This window comes from Dromiciops gliroides, chromosome 3 (genome assembly GCF_019393635.1).
Source record: "Dromiciops gliroides isolate mDroGli1 chromosome 3, mDroGli1.pri, whole genome shotgun sequence".
Classification (NCBI taxonomy): domain Eukaryota; kingdom Metazoa; phylum Chordata; class Mammalia; order Microbiotheria; family Microbiotheriidae; genus Dromiciops; species Dromiciops gliroides.
Genome location: NC_057863.1, coordinates 392,568,067 through 392,587,768, shown reverse-complemented (window position 1 = coordinate 392,587,768; position 19,702 = coordinate 392,568,067). Strand labels below are relative to the sequence as shown.

Here is a 19,702-nt window from a genome sequence, read left to right as displayed (position 1 = left end):
TATGATGTGAGATATTGGTGTAACCTGCTTTCCCATTTTCCTAGAATTTTTTTTCAAATATTAAATTCTTAGCCCCAAAGCTTTGATTTTTGGATTTATTAAACACTAGAATATTTTGGCTATTTATTATTTCATATTGTATACCCAATCTATTCTACTGATCTACTATTCTATTACTTACTACCAGATATTTTGATGATTATTATTTCGAAATGTAGAAATCTAGAACTGCTAGACAGTCTTCCTTCACTTTTTTCCATTGATCCCCATGATATTATTGATGTTTTGTTCTTCCAGGTGAATTTTGTTATTATTTTTTCCAGCTCTCTAAAATGATTCTTTGGCTGTTTGTTTGATTGATATGATATGAAATAAATAAATTAATTGTTGTTGAACTGGCATTTTAATATATTGGCTTGACCTAACTATAAGGAATTAATATTTTTTAATTGTTTTGATTTTTATTTGTATGAAAGTTATAGTGTTCATATAATCTTTGCATTTGTCTCAGAAGGTAGAATACCAAGTATTTTATATTATTTGCAGTTATTTTAACTAGAATTTGTCTTTCAATTTCTTCCTGCTAGATTTTATTTGGTAGTATGTAGAATTTCTGTTGATTTATGTGAATTTATTTTATATACTAAAACTTTTCAGAAGTTAATTGTTTCAATTAGTTTATTTAATTCTCTAGGGATCTCTAAATATACCATCCAATCATCTGCATAAGAGGGATTGTTTTGTTTCCTCATTGCCTATTTTTAATACTTCAATTATTTTTCCTGTCTTTTTGCTATCACTAGTATTTCTAGTACAATACTGAATAATAGAAGTGATAAAGGACATTTCCTTGCTTCATTTTTGATCTTATTGGGAAGGCTTCTAGCTTATCCCATTACAGATAGTGCTTGCTCTTTGTTTTAGATAGATAGTATTTATCAATTTAAAAAAGGCTCTATTGGGGCAGCTAGGTGATGCAGAGGATAAAGCACTGGCCCTGGATTCAGGAGTACCTAAGTTCAAATCTGGTCTCAGACACTTGATACTTACTGGCTGTGTGACCCTGGGAAAGTCACTTAACCCCCATGGCCCCAGAAAAAAAAAGAAAGAAAGGCTCTATTGATTGATTTTTAACTATTCTTTTACAAGGATAGGATATTATATTGTGTAAAAGGCTTTTCTGAATCTATTCATATAATCATCTGATTTTTGTTCTTATTATTGATATGGCCAATTTGACTGATAATTTTCCTAATATCAAACCAACTCTGTATTCCTGGTATAAATCCCACCTGATAATATTTTATGATCTTTGTGATGTATTACTGTAATCTCCTTACTAGATTTTATTAATTTTTTTCCCTTCAATATTACTTAAGAAAATTGGTCTTTATATTTCTATCTTGATTTTTGCTCTCCTTGTTTTACATAGTGAAATCATTTGTATGTCATTAAAAGGATTTGACAGGACTCTTCTAACTATTTTTTGCAAATGGTTTATATAATATTGGGATTTTTGTTCCTTAAATGATTAAATTTCTTATTCTAAGATAGATTTAAGTATTCTTCTATTTACATAAGAAATTTATACTTTTATAAATAATCATTTTACTTTGTCACTTTTATTAGTATATAAATGGGTTTGATGACTTCTAATAATTGCTTTAACTTCATCCTCATTGGTGGTGCATTCACCCTTTTTATTTTACATAGCAAGTCAGCAAAAGGCACTTTTGTCAAGATGGCAGAGGGAAGACAGAAAGTTGCCTGAGTTCTCCTGAGTTTCCCTCAAAAACAACATTAAATCAAGCCTCTAAACAGATTCTGGAACTGCAAAACTTACAAAGAGACAGAGAGACACAATCTTCCACCTTGAGATAATTTAGAAAACTTCTGGAAAAGTCAGTCTCACTTGGGCAAAAGGGGAGCACAGCTCAGTGCAACACATAGGGGGTCTGGTCAAGTCAGCAGGAGGCTCTTGAACACATCAGAGATTAGCAGCTGAGGCTCCTTGGTCCTGGATCAGCAGACTTGTGGCATAGCAGGCCAATTAAGACCTATCAGCTCCAGCTGAGAGGGCAAACTTGCAGCTACAGAACCACCCACAGGACAGGTATGACTAGGCGAAGCCATCCCAGCTCAGGGTGCAAGCCTAGGGTGGTGAGGAATTCACAAGCAACAGAGGTATATGAATATAAAGGAACAATATTGTGAAATGATAAACAGTCAGATTTCATAGAAACCTGGAAGATCTTATATGAACTGATGCTGCATGAAGTTAGCAGAACCAGGAGAACATTGTACACAATAACAGCAACATTGGGCAATTATCAATTATGATAGACACAAATCTTCTCAGCAATGAAACAATCCGAGATAATTCCAAAAGTTTCAAGATGGAAAATGTTCTCTCAATGCAGGAAATGAATCATGGAATCGGAGTTCATATTGAAGCATATTATTTTCACTTTTTTGTTGTTTTTTTTTCTTTCTCATGTTTTTTTCCCTTTTGCTCTGATTCTTCTTTCACAACATGAGTTATGTGGAACATAATTGTACTGTATAACCTATATCATATTGCTTGCTGCCTTAGGTAAGGGGGAGGGAAAGGAGGGAGGGATAAAAAATTTGAAAGGCAAAATCTCACAAAAATGGATGTTGAAAATTATGTTTACATGTAATTGGAAAAATAAAATACTCTTAGAATGGAAAAAGAAAAATAATAATAAAAAGAAAGGTAAATAGTTTCATTTTATTGAATATCTTACTATTTCTCTTCCATGATTACCTTTTCATGCATCTCAAGGCTTGCATTTGAGAGTCAAATTTTTTATTCAGCTCTGGGCTTTTCATCAGGAATATTTCAAACTTTTTTTCTTTATTGTTTTTTTGTTTTTTATGTCTCATTATCTTCCCCTTGCTCAATTAAAATTTTTTTTATGCATTCATTTCTTTTGTGAGTTTTTGTACCTCTTTTCCTTTTCAGACAAATCTTTTTAAGGTATTATTTCTTCCATATATTTGGCCTCTTTGACCCAGCTGTTAATTTTTTTTTTCATTTTTTTCTTCCTTTTGTTTAATTTATTTTCCCTCTGGCATTATTTGATTTTGAAAATTAATTTTTAGTTCTTCCAGAAATTCTTGTTTGGCTTCTGTCCAGTTCACATTTTTCTTGTTCTTTTTGCTTGTGCTGTTTTGACTTCATTTTCCTCTTTTAAGTTTGTATCTTAAGCTTCCCTATTGAAGGGTAGTGCCAAGGTGTCAGAGAGAAGCCAGGAAGTTGTCTGAGCTCTCCCAAATTTCCCTTGAAAACAATGTTAAATTAAGCCTCTAAACAGATTTTGGATTTACAAATCTAAAAAAAGACAGAGTTAAACAATTTTCTGGCTTGAGATAACCTGGAATTCCTTCAGGAAAGGTTTGTGTCACTTGGGTAAAAGGGGAGCACAGCTCGATGCAGAGGGTAGGGGCAAGCTAGAAGAAGGCTCTTAGCTACAGAACAGATCAGTAGCTGAAGATCCATGGTCTTGCCTTAACAGTATAGTGCTACAGCAGGTCTGTTGTGAGGACTCCAGCTACAATGCAGAAGGCAATCTTCCAGGTGGGGTATCCACTACACAACAGGTGCAATTAGGTGAGGCCACCCCATTGCAGTGAACAAGTCCCTAGCCACTGAGGTCTCATAGCAGAAAACTAATGATCAGGCCCCTGGCCTCCAACAGAAGTAGCTTGGAACAGTCCCCCTGTACCCCACAAGCAGAATGTGACTTTAAAAGTCACAAAATAGGCTAAAATATGAGTAAGAAACAGAAAAGTACCCTCACCCATAGAAAGCAACTATGGAGAAAGGGAAGACCAAACACAAACTCTGAAAAGGACAACAATGTCAAAATGCCTCCATGTGAAACCTTAAAGGAGAAAATGAATTGGTCTCAAGACCAAAAAGTTCTATTGAAAGAGCTCAAAAAGGATTGTATAAACAAATAAAAGAATTAGAGGAAAAAAATGGGAAAATAAATGAGGTTTATGCAAGACAAAGTCAATAACTTCAAAATAAAAAAAGATCTTCCCTGTCACCATAGTAGCTTTTTATGTTCAGGTTCTTTTTCTTTTGTCATTGTTTGCTCATTTTCCAAGCCTTTTTAAAATTATAACTTTAGTTTAATATTGGACTCAGGCATGATGGAATAGGGTAGTTTCTGTCTTCATGTTTTTTTTTCACAATGCTATTTTTAGAATCGTTTCTAGAGATTTGAAAGTTTTCAATGTTTTCCAAGGTGGTATGATATGGGGAGAGGTGTTGTCACTGCTCTTTTTTTTTACTGGAAATTTTCTTTATTGTACAGGAATAGTATGCAGGAGTTTATTTATTTATTTATTTATTTTTAATTTATTTTTTGCGGTACAATGCAGGTTTCGTGAGTTGTTAATAGTCACATGGCTATAAGTGTCATGTCACACCGCTATAAGTGTCAGGTCACATTGCTTTAAGTATCAAGTGTCTCAGGTCACATTTGAACTGAGATCCTCCTGAATTCAGGACGACCTGCACCACCTAGCTGCCCCAGACACTGTTTAGATGATTCCAATTTTGCTGGCAACATCCAAAGCATCATAGTTTGGAGCTAGTCAGACATAGGCCTTCTTCTCTCCATCAGTCCTGATCAGTGGATTGACCTTAGCCACATCAATGACATAATGCTTCTTTACAGCTTGCTTAATCTGATGCTTGTTGGCCTTGACATCCACAATGAAGATAAGGGTGTTGTTGTCCTCTATCTTCTTCATAGCAGATTCAGTGATCAGGGGAAACTTAATGATGGCATAGTGGTCAAGTTTGTTTCTCCTTGGGGCACTTTTCTGAGGGTATTTGGGCTGCCTTCAAAAGTCTTAGAGTCTTGGGTCTCTGGAAGGTGGGAGATGTTCAGATGTTCTTCTTTTTGTGGCTGTGCTCACCCTTCAATACTGCCTTCTTGGCTTTCAAGGCCTTGGCCTTGGCTTCTGTCTTGGGAGGAACAACCGCTTCCTTCTTCACCTTCAACGCCATCTTAAGGAAAAGGATCTGTCACTGCTCTTTTGGTCTATACTCTGATCCTTACCCAGGAAGGGTGCATAATCCCTTGAAATTGCAATCTATAGTACTAGGGCCTCTCCTTTTTCAGGATTGGAAATAATACTCTTCCTTAGGGTCTCTGATACCACTGGTACTAGAGGTGATACTGCCCCTTCTGCTGAAAGTGTTTCTTTCTGCTCTCGAAGTTAACCCAGAAGTGGATATAAAAAATGGAATTGCCAAATAGTTGCCCCTCAGGACTTCCACTTCTTTTACCTGAAAGTGATCCTTTCTGCCCATGAACTATGATTCAGGAGTGGATATAGGCAAAGTAGTTTCTAAACAGTATCTCATCCTGCATCCAGTGCTAAAAAGGTTACCATATAATTTCTTTCTGACCAAATGCAGGATTATCTTATTGTGTACAACTTGAGAACTCCAGAATCTGTTGTTCCTTTTGTCCCCGTCACTTAGACCTAGTGTTGTATTCATGCCATCTCTAAGCCATGCTCCACCTCTACATGACAGATTTTTCTTCCCAACCTCCTAATTTGTCTTGGGGTATAAGAAGGCCTCACTATAACTTTTTGTTGACTCTGCCACTACAGAATTTCACTTAAGGTCTTATTTCTAAGTGGGTTTGAGCAGAATATTGGAAGAGCTCAGCTGAGTGCTCAGTCCTCTGGTATTTTGGCTCTTCCCTTAGAACTCCTCTCAGCATTTTTGCTCCTTCTCCATACCTGGAACTTTCTCCATTCTTATGTATACCTTCTGGCTACTTTGGCTTCTTTGAAGTCACATATAAAGTCTAATCTTCTTCAAGAAAACATTCACAGCCATGCTTAATCTTAGTTCCTTCCCATTGAGTTTATCTCAAATTCGTCCTGAATATGTATCTTTATGTATATAAATGTTTGCCTGGTGTCTCCCCCATTAGATTGTGAGCTTTCTGTAGATGAGAACTATTAGTCATCTTCTACCTATCCCCAGTACTTAGATCACATACTGGCATATATTAGGTACTTAATATATACATATTGACTTGACATCTATAGGCATCCAATCTTACTTTAAACACAAAAATGTTTACAACTGACATGAGTATTGTGAAAAATGCCACTAATTTAGGCATATTCTAGTTATCCTCTTCAGCATTTGGGTGTCACCACTAAGCATATTTCAGTTTGATCATTTTATATCATGCATTACAAAAGGAGAGATTAGTGATTCAATTGTTAACTATCTGGGTGACACTGGATGAGTTATTTTCCTTCTCTGGACCTCAAATACCCTATTTCTATAATGAGGACTTTATCATCTCCTTGATATTTTCCATTTTAACAATTTTTTATAACTTTCTAATATATTTAATTGACTTTTGAAAATAAGTAAGTTCATTCTACCCAGTTATTTATACAATGCTGAATATGCCCATGTGGGTATACAGATACTTAAATGCAAGATATAGGGGTCTCTACCAGGAATATGAAACATTTGTCTTTAATGCTGAAAACATTATTGCCTGCTCAAGTAAGCATACACCATATATTTTAAGGGAAAATACCATTGCTCTCTCCTGAGAGATTCTTGAATAGAAGTGGTCAACAATTTATTCTGGACTGTGATGAAATAATGAGATTTAGCAGATATTCAAAAACCCACCTGGAGATTAATCTAGACTGATTGAATCAAGTGAGAGTGATTAACTGCTGATTAGCCTAGTTCAAGTTAACTGGATTGTAATCACACCTTGAGAACATCTTCAGAACCAATGGATTTGGATGATGCCAACCAATCAGCTTGAGGCAGTGTGTAAGTACCGCCTCTGTTCCAGAACTATAAAAAGCTTCCACAGTCAGCTTGCTGGACAGTTCCTGATTAAAGCAGGGTCCTGGAGGAGGACTTGAGGAAGAACCCAACCTGGCTGGAACTCTATGTGAGATAGGCTTTTTCTTAACTTTCTGAACTCCTTGTGAACACCTGTATGCTTTAATAAATGTTTAATGCCCAAAGACTGGTGCTGAAGCTTCTAATTTAAGGCAACCACAATTTAGATTTTAAACATCACAGGACAAACCAAATGGATATAAGTAAGTAGCTACTGAAATCAATAAACATTTAATACAGTAGTGAAATTAAGGTCATGGATTTAATACTTAAATAGTGATTAATTAGCTTCATTCTGATCCATGGCTACACATTGCACCCTGAACCCAGGCAGGTAACTTGTAAAGGTGGGGAAGGGGGAAGGATATTGATCAGTCATGTAGGTAAAGGATTCTGTTAGAACAAAGATCAACCATTCAAGACTGCCATTGGTCAAAAGATGATATCAAGGGTCATGTGAACAATGATGATATAGATAGATAGATAGATAGATTCTCATATCCTTTCAACTTCTCAAACCTCTTCAAAACAGAAATTATGTACCAAAGATAAAGCAATGTCTGCTACCTCCAAGGTCTAGGACATTCAAATCCCAAAATAAGGTTAAAACCCCACCCCAAAATGCAAGAACTGAAGCTCATTGATCCTGAGTTCATTCAAAAACCTCTCCCAACCTACTATGTTCTCAGTTACAGAGCTCTACCAATAGACTAAAGACCTCAAGGGGCAGCTAGGTGGTGTAGTGGATAGAGCACTGGCCCTGGATTCAGGAGGACTTGAGTTCAAATCCGGCCTCAGACACCTAATAATTATTAGCTGTGTGACCCTGGGCAAGTCACTTATCCCCAATTGCCTCACCAAAAAAAAAAAAAAAGAAAGAAAAGGAAAAGAAAAAAAGAACTCAACACAAATTTACACTGATACCCAACTTTTCGCAAATGTCTCCCACTTCCACTTTTCAATTCCATGGACATTTCACTCTAGGTTTTAGAAGTTTGTTCAGGCCTTAAGAGCCATATTGGTCATATCCCTTTGAAAGAAAAAGCCTGATAGGAGTGACAACCCAGAAGCACCAGTGCTAGAAAGCACTAAACTGTTGATGCCTAGGCAAGCAGGTTTTGAACTGCCTGTACTGGGACAGAAAACTGTGGAACAGAGGGAGTCAGACAGGTCTCTAGAACAGGACACTCTGTGTGTGTGTGTGTGTGTGTGATTTTGTGTATATGTGTGTGTGTGTATGTATATCAATGTTATGCAAAACTCTTCCAAGTCTGAAGTAAAGAACACAGTATCTACTCAGGGTCAGTTCAGACTATTCAAAACACACTGAATTCTGGACTTGGATTTAGACTGATGAACCATGAATTGCCCAGTGTGGGAGGAGACTGAGATGCTTTGAGATCTAGTCCCCAAGGAAACTACAATCAGAGTAGGTTGGGGAGGTATCAAAAAGTGATTTATAAGGAAGATGACGGGAGAAAGGGCCTGCAAATATCAAAGAATTTAGGAAGAAAATGTAAAGACCTTGAACATAAACAGGTAAATTAATAGAAAAAACTGTATCAAGGGAAGGATATATGGCCTCCAGAACTATGAATTTTAGGCACCTACAAGTAAATACTCCAAAATAAAGGATAATGGTCTAATGCTAGAATGATAAAGAATTTTTCTGTGGAATTTGTGGAACAACAACACACTGCTACTGAGTGGCTTAAAAGAGAAATGAGAACTATGAGAGCAAAATTTGCGTTTAATAGAATAGAAAATCTTGAATCTTCAATGGCATCCTCACCAAAGAAACAAAAGAGAGAATAATGGATTGTAAAAGCAAATACATAGAAGTAAAGGGCAACCTAGAAGAGAAGAAAAAAGAACATTAAAAGAAAATATGCTCATTATAAAACTAAAACATATGGATCTCATAGAATGTTCAGAGATAGGTCTCCCAGAAGAAGATGCGAAGACAAAGCACCTTAACACTATAAGTAAGGAAATAATAGAAAAGAACTGCTCAGAATTTCGGACTAGAGAAAATGGACTTCACAGATTGTTTCCAGAAAAAATATCGATAATTAAATAACCCTAAGGCTGCAAATTCCAAGACACATAGAGGTTAAATTTGGCAATTCAATTCAGAAAAAAAGTTCTGCAAGCCATAAGGAGAAAGACCTTCAAATACAAAGGAAAGGATATTTGAATAATGCAAAACTATTCCTCAAACACTAGAGAAAGAAGGAGGGAATGGAATATTGTGTTCAAAAGTGCAATGGAATTTAGCATGTAGCCCAGGCTGACCTATCCTGCAAATCTGAACTTAACTCTACAGGACAAAAGATTGGTGGTCATTAATAAAGAAAAATTGGAAATGCTTTTTAAAAAGAAATCCAGAATTTAAGAGGTTAAGATAATATTTACCTCTTTAACATACTAAACAGAAGTACAGGTGGAGTAAATAAAGACAGCAGGTAAGGGCAGTAATAGAAACAAAATGACAACAGAGAGACCAGTAGGAGACTATTTTCAAAAGGTACAGAAGAAGAAAAAGCTGAAAGTGTAAATTTGGCAGAAGTATAAATAAAGAGGCATCTAAGACAGGGGTATTATAGACAGAACATGGCAAAACCTGCCTACAAGTAAATTCTTCTTTCATGGGATTATATATGATGTAGGAGGAAACATAAAGCAGGGGAGATGGTAGACACAGGATACAAAGGACTGAGTGTTGCACCAGGGTCAAATCAAAGGCTTGGAAAGAGGGGAAGGTGAACTCTATGGTATTCAAAAATGAAAAGTGGGTGCAGAGGTAAGCAAAGGAAAGGAAGCCATTGGTAAGAGAAAAATCTCTAAATTCTCCAACATATTTGTAGCGTCAGTAAGAATTGTAAATATCAATACCCATCCTTTTGAGAATGGCTAAACAAATTATGGTATATGAATATAATATTCTTGTGCTCTAAGAAATAAGATGTGTGATAAGTAGAGAGATGCATGGAAAAATCTGTATGAAATGAAGGAGACTGAAATAAGTAGAACCAGGAAAACATTATATACCATGAATATAAAAATGGAAATAGAAAGAACAATGACATACCAAAAAATCTAAAGTATATTTAATAAATAGATAAAAATCAAATGGGACTCAAATGAAGACATATGAGAAAACACTCCCTACCTACTCCTTCGTGATGTAAGAGGTCCACAGGTGTTATACATTGCACATGTTTTTGGACTTTTTTGATGTATTTTTCTTCTCCAAAAGTTATTTTGACTTTATATAAGATGACTTTCTAGGAGAGGGAAAGATACAATGCTGATTTAAGAAGCAAAAACAATATCAATTACAAACTTATCAACTTTATATCCAGGAAAAGGACATTAATGGTTCAATGCAATTTATACATCTATGCTGTTAGAAGATAATTACATTGTGTCTACTACTTAAAATCAGTAAGGGGTATAGCACTTAATTATATGAAAGAAACCTCTCTTCCACTTGTTTTCTACTATTTTTTTTTCTTTGGCAGGGCAATGAGGGTTATGTGACTTGCCCAGGGTCACACAGCTAGTAAGTGTCAAGTGTCTGAGGCCAGATTTGAACTCAGGTCTTCCTTAATCCAGGGCCAGTGTTTTACCCACTGTGCCACCTAGCTGCCCCCTCTTCCACTTGTTTTCATTTGGATTTATCATCATCTAATATTCTTCCAAAGTGGTAGTATGTATATTTGAAGCAGAATTATTGTTAAAATAAATTGTGTTTTCAAAGAACATTTTAAGGAAGCACATCATCACTCTGTCCTCTGAGTGAAGTGGTATGCTGTCTCTATTTCAGTTTAGTCCTGCAAACTCCCCTCATGACAAGTATTGCATGTGAATTGTTGAGAGGTGAAAATGTTCAGGCCAAATCAAAATCAGCTCAGTTGGCACAAAAATTTTTTTGATGATTCAAAAAAAAAAAAGAAAATGTGTCTCACTGACTTGAGGAAAAAAAAAAAAAGAAGAATCCATCTTCTTTTTGCAGTTAGGTTACTGCCCTGCTTACATTTCTAAGGTGGGGCATCTCTGCTAAGTTATAACACAAGTGCCTAATCTCCTAAGATTTCTGCCAGAGTTCTTGACAACTGAAGGTATTTGGATAGTTTTGATAAGGCAAGGGAAAATAATTGAACTCTTCTGTGTTTATCCTCAGTGAAGCTCACTACCTCTGAAGTTGACAGGCTTACTGACAGAATATTGGAACTTGGCAGAGGGGATGCAACCTGAGCAGGTATCATTCCCTTAAAAAGTTGTAGACTGCTTTGCTGAGGATTAACCTGATTCCCTGAAGGTTAAGATAACACTTAGAGATAGATTCTCTTCTAGTATGGAGAGCCACCTTATTACTGAGTTAAAAGGATTCTGTAATAACAAAGAGAATTTTCAATTATAAGGGATTTGAGATGCAGGAGTTCATTTTATCTTCATAACAATATACATAACAGAGGCTTAACTCCTCCCCACCACGACCACCAGATTTTATGGATGTAAAAACTGAATCTTTGGGATGCAACCACAAACATGGAGAGGGGAGAATGTATGGATAGTGTTATTACCAGCATCCTGGAGGGTTCTGGTGGGAAGTGTAATAAATACAATAAAGAAATAATTTGAGGCAGTCTGATATAATAGTGGCTGACAGTCGGAAGGAAATAAATTCAAATTCTGCCTCAGATATTTGTTTGCTATGTGTCCATGAGAAAGTCAAATTCTCTCAATTCCCTAGCCAAGTCTAAATTACTAATCTATATAAAAAGTTTGAGTTTCCACACTAGGAATTTACCAAATTGTTGGACATGGATTACAAGAAAGAGGAGATGATATGGAAGATGGAAGAAGTACTCAGGCACAATAAAGGAGGTTGGAGGATGAAAGACTTCAAAGGCAAGGGACAACTAGTCAGAAAAAGGTGGGAAACTGTGTAATCAAAGGAAGGAAGCTAGTAAGTACAGAAAAGGATTATTTGGCACCCATTTACACTTGTGGGTGGTGTTTACTTTTATATATTTTTAATGCTTGCCAAGACTGTGAGAGCTGAGAAGGGCTTAGATCACATTTGGGAGCACACTTCAGATGAGGTAAATGATGCTAAATTAAATTCATAGCAACAAAGATTTATTATTTATGTTATTTACTTATTAAGTACCTCTTACAGAGGCAGCTAGGTGGCACAATGGACAGAGCACTGGGCCAGGAGTTAGGAAGACATGAGTTAAAACCTAGCTGTCAACATTTACCAGCTGTGCCAGCCTGGATAAGTGAGTCACACCCTGCTTCTACCTCAATTTCCTCAATCAGAAAATCGGGATAATAACAGCATATACTTGTCAGAGTTGTTGTGAGGATCAAATGAGATAATATTTGTAAAGTATTTAACAGGGTACATGGAACATAAGAGGTGCTTACTAAATTCTTGCTCCTTATTAATCTGCAAATCACTGATCCAGCAGTATATTACTAAAATAAAGTAATCTCTGCTCTCAAGCTCCTTACATGTTGCTGTAGGGATAGAAAAGGTACACAAACAAAAATACTCAGATAAAGTTTACACAAGGTAACTTGAGGAGGGATAGAACCCTACCTGGAGGAATCTGAGAAAATTTTCTTTATGAGATGACACCCAAATTAAGCTTGGAGGGAAGGTAAGAAATGCCAAAGGCAACGATGAGAAGGAAATGTGTACTAGGTTAGGAGATAGTTTGTGCATAATAACAGAGACAGGAGATGAAATGAACAGTTTGAGGAACTGTGTAGAATGGTTTGACTAGAATATAGAGCATATTAAAGGGAATAATTGAGTCTGAGATTCTCTTAATCTTTGGCTCCCTTAAAGTTGACCCAGAAAAACTATGCTTTAGCATTAAACCAAAACATGAGATTTAAGAACTGCAAGTAATCTTTCCTTTATCAGATCAACCAGAAAGTTCATTGGTTCAAAGGAAAAGACCTTTAAGAAGCACAGAAAATCAATTATGAGGAAAATCCTCAAAGTCATACACACTGACATACACTATCCAAGAGGACATTCCTATGGGAGCATCCTGACTGGCACCCCTCTCTGAAGTTAGTCAGTGGTCTTTCAATGATTCTATTGTGGAAATTTATTTTGATTTGGGGACCCTACCTTTAGGCTGAGATTAGAAAGCCTTAGGCCCTCAGGGTCTCTCCCCCTCCTCCTCAGCTTCAGCTGAGTGAAAAAGCCCCGTGGGCTATACAAGATGCCAGGTCAGACAGCTGGGGGAAAAAAAAGCCCCCAACCTGAGCGGAACTATCTGAAGGATCCCGGATGGCCTGTGCTGAGGCATAAGGGGGAGTGCACCCCCCCCAAAACCAGCCGCAGCCCTGGCTGGCAGATTAGCTTGGTCTGTGGGGGTGAAGGAAGCCCCGAGATTTGAGTATAGAGAAGAAAAGGTATATATAGAGCTGGGAGTTAGAGAAGAGGAGGCGGACTAGAACAGCTGACTACAGGGGAGGAAGGAGACTAGAAGGAGAGGGACTAGATAAAGGAGACTTGAGAGACAGAGGAAGGAGACTGATGGAGGAGACGGATTACAGGAAGGAGACACGAGGAAGGACTAGGAGAGAGGCTGACTAGAGGGGAGCCCGGACATGGACAGAGGAGAGTTGGGTTGGGAAAAGGAGAGACGGGGCTGACAAGGTTACGGGCCTTAATACAAACCAGGGAAAGTGTAACTTGCCCTGAGGCCGGAGGCGGATAAGGCCCTTATTGTTTTCAAGAAGTTCAAGGCGCAGTAGGTGCGAAAGAGACGCAGTGGAAAGAGACCACAGGAAAGCAGTCAGGTTGTACACTTTATTTCCCTGTATTGCTAATTTGAAATAGTATCTCATAAATAAACTCTGCTTTGATTATTTGGTTAATAGGCTTCTTAATCTTTAGTCTATCAGTTTGGGAGCAGTGTGGTGGAACTTTATAAATGGCCCACATTAAATTAACGCAGTCAGCCAAATAGTCACAAGTCCCCAAATTAGTCATCCATAGATCAGTCCCCCCAAAATTAGGCTAGTCAATTTGAAAATATTCCAACACTATCTAAGCATCTTTCTTACAAGGACATATCTCCTTCAGGTCTTTTAGCCAGAACTTCAGAGGATATTTCAATTTTTCTGAATCAAAACAATAGTGGCCCTACACCAGCAAGTAAAAGTCAGCAGAAGCCCTCACATTTAGATTATGTATGTTTTCTGAACACATCCCCTCCAGTGGCAGCTTTCTGCTATATAAATTCCAACTGCTCTTTGGGTCATGATGACAAAATTCATTTCAGCTACCATCAGACCCTTGGTCTATACAAATCACCTGTAAAGTTTCTCTGAACAAGACTGGAGAGATGGAATGTAGCTAGTCATTTTTTTTTTCTACTTGATTCTTATAGTAACAAAATAAATCATTGCTCTCATCTGCTATTATGTGAGATAAAAATGGAAAGGTAAGTTGTGGGCAGACTGTATATGACCTTAAATGCCAGACTGAGAACTTTTAATACTAAAATCCAATCACTGGAGTTTTTTCACCAAGACAGTGGCAGAGTCAAATCTGCATCTTAGAATGCTTTGGTAATAGTGTGGAGGATGAATTGAAAAGTAAATGTGGAAAATAACTTGAAACATATTACTGGCTGAGGGACCAAGTGATAAGTCTGAAATGGGTTGTTGATAATGTGATTGAAAGGAAGAGGATGACCACAAGATATACGGTAAGGATAGAATTAAAGGTAGTTGCAATTGTTTGGATTTTGGTAATGAGGGATAGAAAATAATCAAGGATGTCATAGGAAAAATTCAGGGGTTTAACCAAATGATAATATACACAGAAGAAATAGAAAGGTTTGAAGGAGAATTATGTTTAAAGAAGATGTCCCTTTTGGACACAATAAGTGTTGTGGGCCCAATGTACCCCAGAAGTTCTCTGGGGCACATCAAGGAATCTTGTCCCTGAGAAACTAAACCAGAGGACAGATACACCTAGAGAGATAAGAGAACCAGATCAGACTGAGCTAGCTTTGGCACCTCCACCCTTCATTCTGATCTCCCTTACCCCTGGGGAGATAACTTTGGGTGTGGCTGCTGCCTTTGTGTCCTGAAAAGAGAGATGGCTTGAGAGATCCATAGCCACCCCTCACCCAATTCCTCTAGCCACCACCAGTGGGGGATGGTCCTCCCTCACTAAAGGAACTTTACACAGTCAAATGGTCACCCCCCCCCCCCATCAATCCTCTATAAAAGTACCTGCCAGTCTCCTGCTCAAGGAGATTGGTATCTCAGAGCCATGTGCTTTGTTCCATACCTCTCTTCCTATGAAAAGTCCAAGGATTTCTTTCATGGTTTCCCTTTCCTCCCCTTTCCCTTCCCTTGCCCCTAGATAAACTACCATCTTATTCTAACTGCTTTTGTGTGCAAGAGGGTGTAATTGTTTAAAGAGGAATTCCTAAGAAGCCCTACCCCTAACCCCAACCCCGTACCCTAAGAACCCTAACCCGTACCCTTTTTCCCCCATAACAATAAGTTTAAAATATCAGCATGATATCCTATTATCCTATAAACAGTTAACATTTCATTCTAAGAGATCAGTGGTAAGGTTTTGGCTTGACATAAACATTTAGGAGTCAGTAAATAAGCATTTGTTAAGTACCTACTTAATGTGCTAACTGGCATTGTGCTAACTGTTTGGGATACATATAGGGGCAGTCAGTGAGGATTTATCAAGTAGTTAATATGTGCCAAATACTGTAACAGATATTAAAAAAAAGACAAACAGCCCCTGCTCTTAAGAATCTTACAGTCTGATGAGGGAGAAAATATACAAAAAACAATATGCAAAGCAAAACACATACAAGGATAAATTGGAGATAATTAATAAAGACACTACCATTTAAGGGAATCAGGAAGCTTCTCAGAGAAGATTGGATTTTGACTAGAACTTGAAGGATGTCAGGGAATCCAGGAGGTAGAGTTGAGCGGGGAAAGGAGGTAGCAATTGAACCTATAGAAACAGATGAACTTGCCAAATGAGACAATGTAAAAAGAAAAAAAGGGGGGGGGACAGGTCTGGGTATTGAGACACCTCTACTTAAGTGTTGGAAAATGGATGATGATTAAGAAAAGAATACTGAAAGGGGGACAATTTCACACATAAGAATAGAACTATGAGAATGCAGTATAATAGTAACTGAGGAAGTAACTTAGGAAAGAGGAAATATGTGGAGGTCAGCTTATAAGTGACAGAGAAGTCAAAGAGAATGAGATTATGACATCAGATTTAGGAATGAAAAGATCATTGGTAATGCCTGAGTTCTAACAAAGCAGTGTATTATGAAGCTAGATTGCAGAAGATAAAGGAGAAAGTAGAGGTGGCAAGGGGAGATGACATTCAGAATGTGTCAGTCCAATGGGAGAAAGAAATATAATATTTTGGCTTGAGGGTATGGCAGCAAGGTTTTTAAGGTTGGGGAAAACAGAACATATTTATGGGCAATGAGGAAAGAGTTGATAAGTAGAGGAGAGAGAGAGAGAGAGAGAGAGAGAGAGAGAGAAGCAGAGACAGAGACACTAGGGTGATTTATGGACTAAGGGCCAGAGTGTTCAAAGAGACAAGTATAAATGTTCAAGTTTCCAAATATGCTAGTAAGGTTGAGTGGAAAACTGTGAGAAATACACTAACCTCCTTGAGAGAGAAGAGGGAGGATAACAATGATATAATTAAGGTCATGATAGAGGTGTGCTAGAGTCAGTTCTAAATGGTTTCTAAGATCTAGCTGTTAAATTTTGATTTGAGTATTTACACTTCAAAAACTGCCAACTGCTACAATGCTACAAATCAGGACTAGATTTACTGTATTGTTGATTGTCTAGATTTAAGAAAGTGATGCAGAAAATGTTCATGAGGAAAATTAAACTTAAAAGTGTGTCGGGTGAACTTTTTTTTCCCAGAGAGCTGTTTGTTAAACATTTACTCACACACCCCTTGATAGAGTTAATATTCTCAACAGACAAAATGTACTGGGTGATGAAAGTAGAGGAAAAGTCGTGGAAATAGAGAGCAAATTGAAAAGGACACCAACACCTCTTCCTTTCCCAGTGTTTTAATGGTATGGGGAAAAAAAGCAATCAGCCCTGGAACCAGCAGCTGGTCTGGAGTTAGCCTGCAAATGATAAAAAGTAAGGAAGAGAGAGATTGAGACAGAGAATGAGAAGGAACTTTCTAATGTTAGAATGGGATTGCTAGAGAGCCGAATATAAGAGAAGAGCAGCAGAGCATAGACACAGAGCACAGGACTTTTAGAATGAAGAATCCTTACTGTGTTTTTTTTCTTCCTTCCTGATCCCTGATATGTGATCATTTGCCAAATTAGAGGTCACCTGGATAGACAAAAAGTAGGGGAAGGAATAAGCATCTATATAGTACCTACTATGTAGTACATATGAATGCTAAGCACTTTGTATAAACATTATCTAATTTGAAACTCACAATACTCCTGGAAGATAGGTCCCATTATCGCATTTGTCAGTTGAGGAAACTGAGACAAAAAATGCTTGTGTGACTTGCCCAAGGCCACACAGCTAATAAGTGTTTGAGCCTGGATTTGAATTCAGGTATTCCTGACTTCATGTTCGGGCCTTTTCTTGAACCACCTGTTGCTCCTGTAATAGGGCAGGATAGGACAAAGAGTGGATAATGTGGGAAAGGAAAGGAGTTTGACTTATTGAATGGCACCAAAATAATAGCAGAAATTTGGTTCAAAATAGCAGGAAGTAATTTTATTATACAGAAATCAAGATGTTTATCTCCCCCCATCCCACCAAGGTTGGGGAGAAGAAATGTGGGGATCAATTTTTAATTGGGGAGTGCTAGCTAAGTGGCTTGCCGCAATATTGGGGTAAGGAAGGAGACTGGCAGCCTCCCTCAAAACAGAACAAGATTTATTTTAACAAGAAGGAACTTAAACAAAACACAAACAGGATCAGTAGGATCAAGGGAAAGGAAATAATATGGGGAAAGGGAAATTATAATAACTGAAAAAATACCACCACCCAGGAATCAGCTGAAAATATGCCCAGAACGCCTGTCACTTTCCAGCTTCCACCTAGAATGCCCAATTCTCCTCCCCCAATCCTAGAAACACCCCACACAGCCCCAGTCAATGGGATGGCCACTCTGACAATCACATGACTGCCCTCACTAGGCTTCCAATCATTATAATTTTGCCAGGCCCATGTAGGCGTTGGCGAGTGGTGATGACGTGAGGTGCCAGAGCCATGGCAAGGGCTACAACGAGTGGGTGGAGCACTGTGCGGTTTGTGGAGCCCCAGGCCAGTGTGCACCCAGGCATAAAAACCTCAAATAACAATTAATTCTTTACAGAGAAAAGGAGTATGAGCCCTTGATAATAAATGAAGAACATTAAAAAAAAAAGATAATAAAGTACATGAAGGTTTTCAATGTCCTGGAAAGTCAGAAATCTCCCCTAACATCATTCAGTTAGGTCTTACAACTGGAATTAGAATGGCTCTTCATTTCTGGAAAAGTACATTTCTCACCAGGCTGGTCTCTGATAGCTAGGCCATTGCATCTCTCATCTTTGGGCTTCTTATATGAATAACCACATGAGGTGTCATGTTACATAGAGCAAGCCCTCCCAACCCCCAAGTTAGTCTTCTTTGTTAAATAAGGAGAAAGGAAGAAAAGGAGAGAGACAGAGAGAAACAGACAGACAGAGAGATGAGAGCAAGAGGGAGAGGAGAAGAGAAAAGGAGGGAGGGAGGAAGGAAGGAAGGGAGAAAGAACAAGAAAAGAGAATGGATCTGTTTTTCTTTTGTTACAAAGAAAATTAAACTCTGGGGCAGTTGTAATTAAGAACAGCCTACTGCTCACCTGAGTCTTGCTGATTTCTTCTTGGGTGACAATGAAGACACCCACAAATTCCTAGTGTGAATGGCTGAGACACCTTCAAGGAACCTACCCAAGTGCCAGGGAGCTTTGTGATAGACTGGGACTACTATGGCTCCTTTGTACTCACTTCCTCTGGGTAACAATGGGAGCCTCTCTTCTCCCAGAACCTGCTTTTGATTTCCATCAGAACTTTACTCTTTAATTAGACACTGTATGTATTCCCCCATTTTCTTTAATTCAGCAAAAACAAATAATTTGTATTAATTAAACAAAGGTACATAAAGCCTGCTCAGGTTGTAAACAATTATTCTTTAATCAAAGGCATTCATGTTCCTGGGGGTCAGTGGGTGGTGTGGGATTTTTCAAAGAAATCACTGGGGTCAAGAATAATGGGGGAGGAACTCTGACTTGCTTTTTAGAGGGGTGAGAATAAATTCAGTTAATAGAAAGTAATAGCTGTTTTCTTCTCCCAGATTTAGCTAAAGCCTAGCATTCTCTGTCTGTCTATCTGTCTGTCTCTCTCTGTCTCTCTGTCTCTCTGTCTCTCTGTCTCTCTGTCTCTCTCTCTCTCTCTCTCTCTCTCTCACACACACACACACACACACACACACACACATTTCCATTAGGTAGGCTCCACAGCTAATCTAATTCTGTATTTTGTACCACACCATTTTCTCCCAATAGTCCATAAATGTTTAATTATGACAATTACTAACATCAGCCCACAATTCTCCACTGGCATAGATGTACATGGCTTAGGGAATTTCTTGATTTCCAAGTGAGCAAAGATCATTTCAAAGGAGTATTTAGAGTAGGCTGCC

At 37.9% G+C, this 19,702-nt stretch overlaps 1 protein-coding gene across 1 annotated transcript; it reads right to left on the bottom strand.

Annotated features, from left to right (window-relative positions):
• Nucleotides 1-4,629: 4,629 nt before the first annotated feature.
• On the bottom strand, nucleotides 4,630-5,047 carry LOC122747663 (60S ribosomal protein L23a-like). Its single transcript, XM_043993567.1, has 2 exons — nucleotides 4,967-5,047; nucleotides 4,630-4,860 (listed from the first exon to the last, which is right to left on the bottom strand). The coding sequence occupies exons 1-2, from the start codon at nucleotides 5,045-5,047 to the stop codon at nucleotides 4,630-4,632; spliced, it is 312 nt and encodes a 103-aa protein (XP_043849502.1).
• Between the last annotated feature and the right edge of the window lie 14,655 nt (nucleotides 5,048-19,702).

Coding starts and splice junctions, on each gene's coding strand:
- LOC122747663 (XM_043993567.1), bottom strand. CDS start 5,047: ATGGCGTTGAAGGTGAAGAAGGAAGCGGTTGTTCCTCCCAAGACAGAA. Junction 4,861..4,966: donor CCTTGAAAGCCAAGAAGGCA/GTATTGAAGGGT, acceptor AAATACCCTCAG/AAAAGTGCCCCAAGGAGAAA.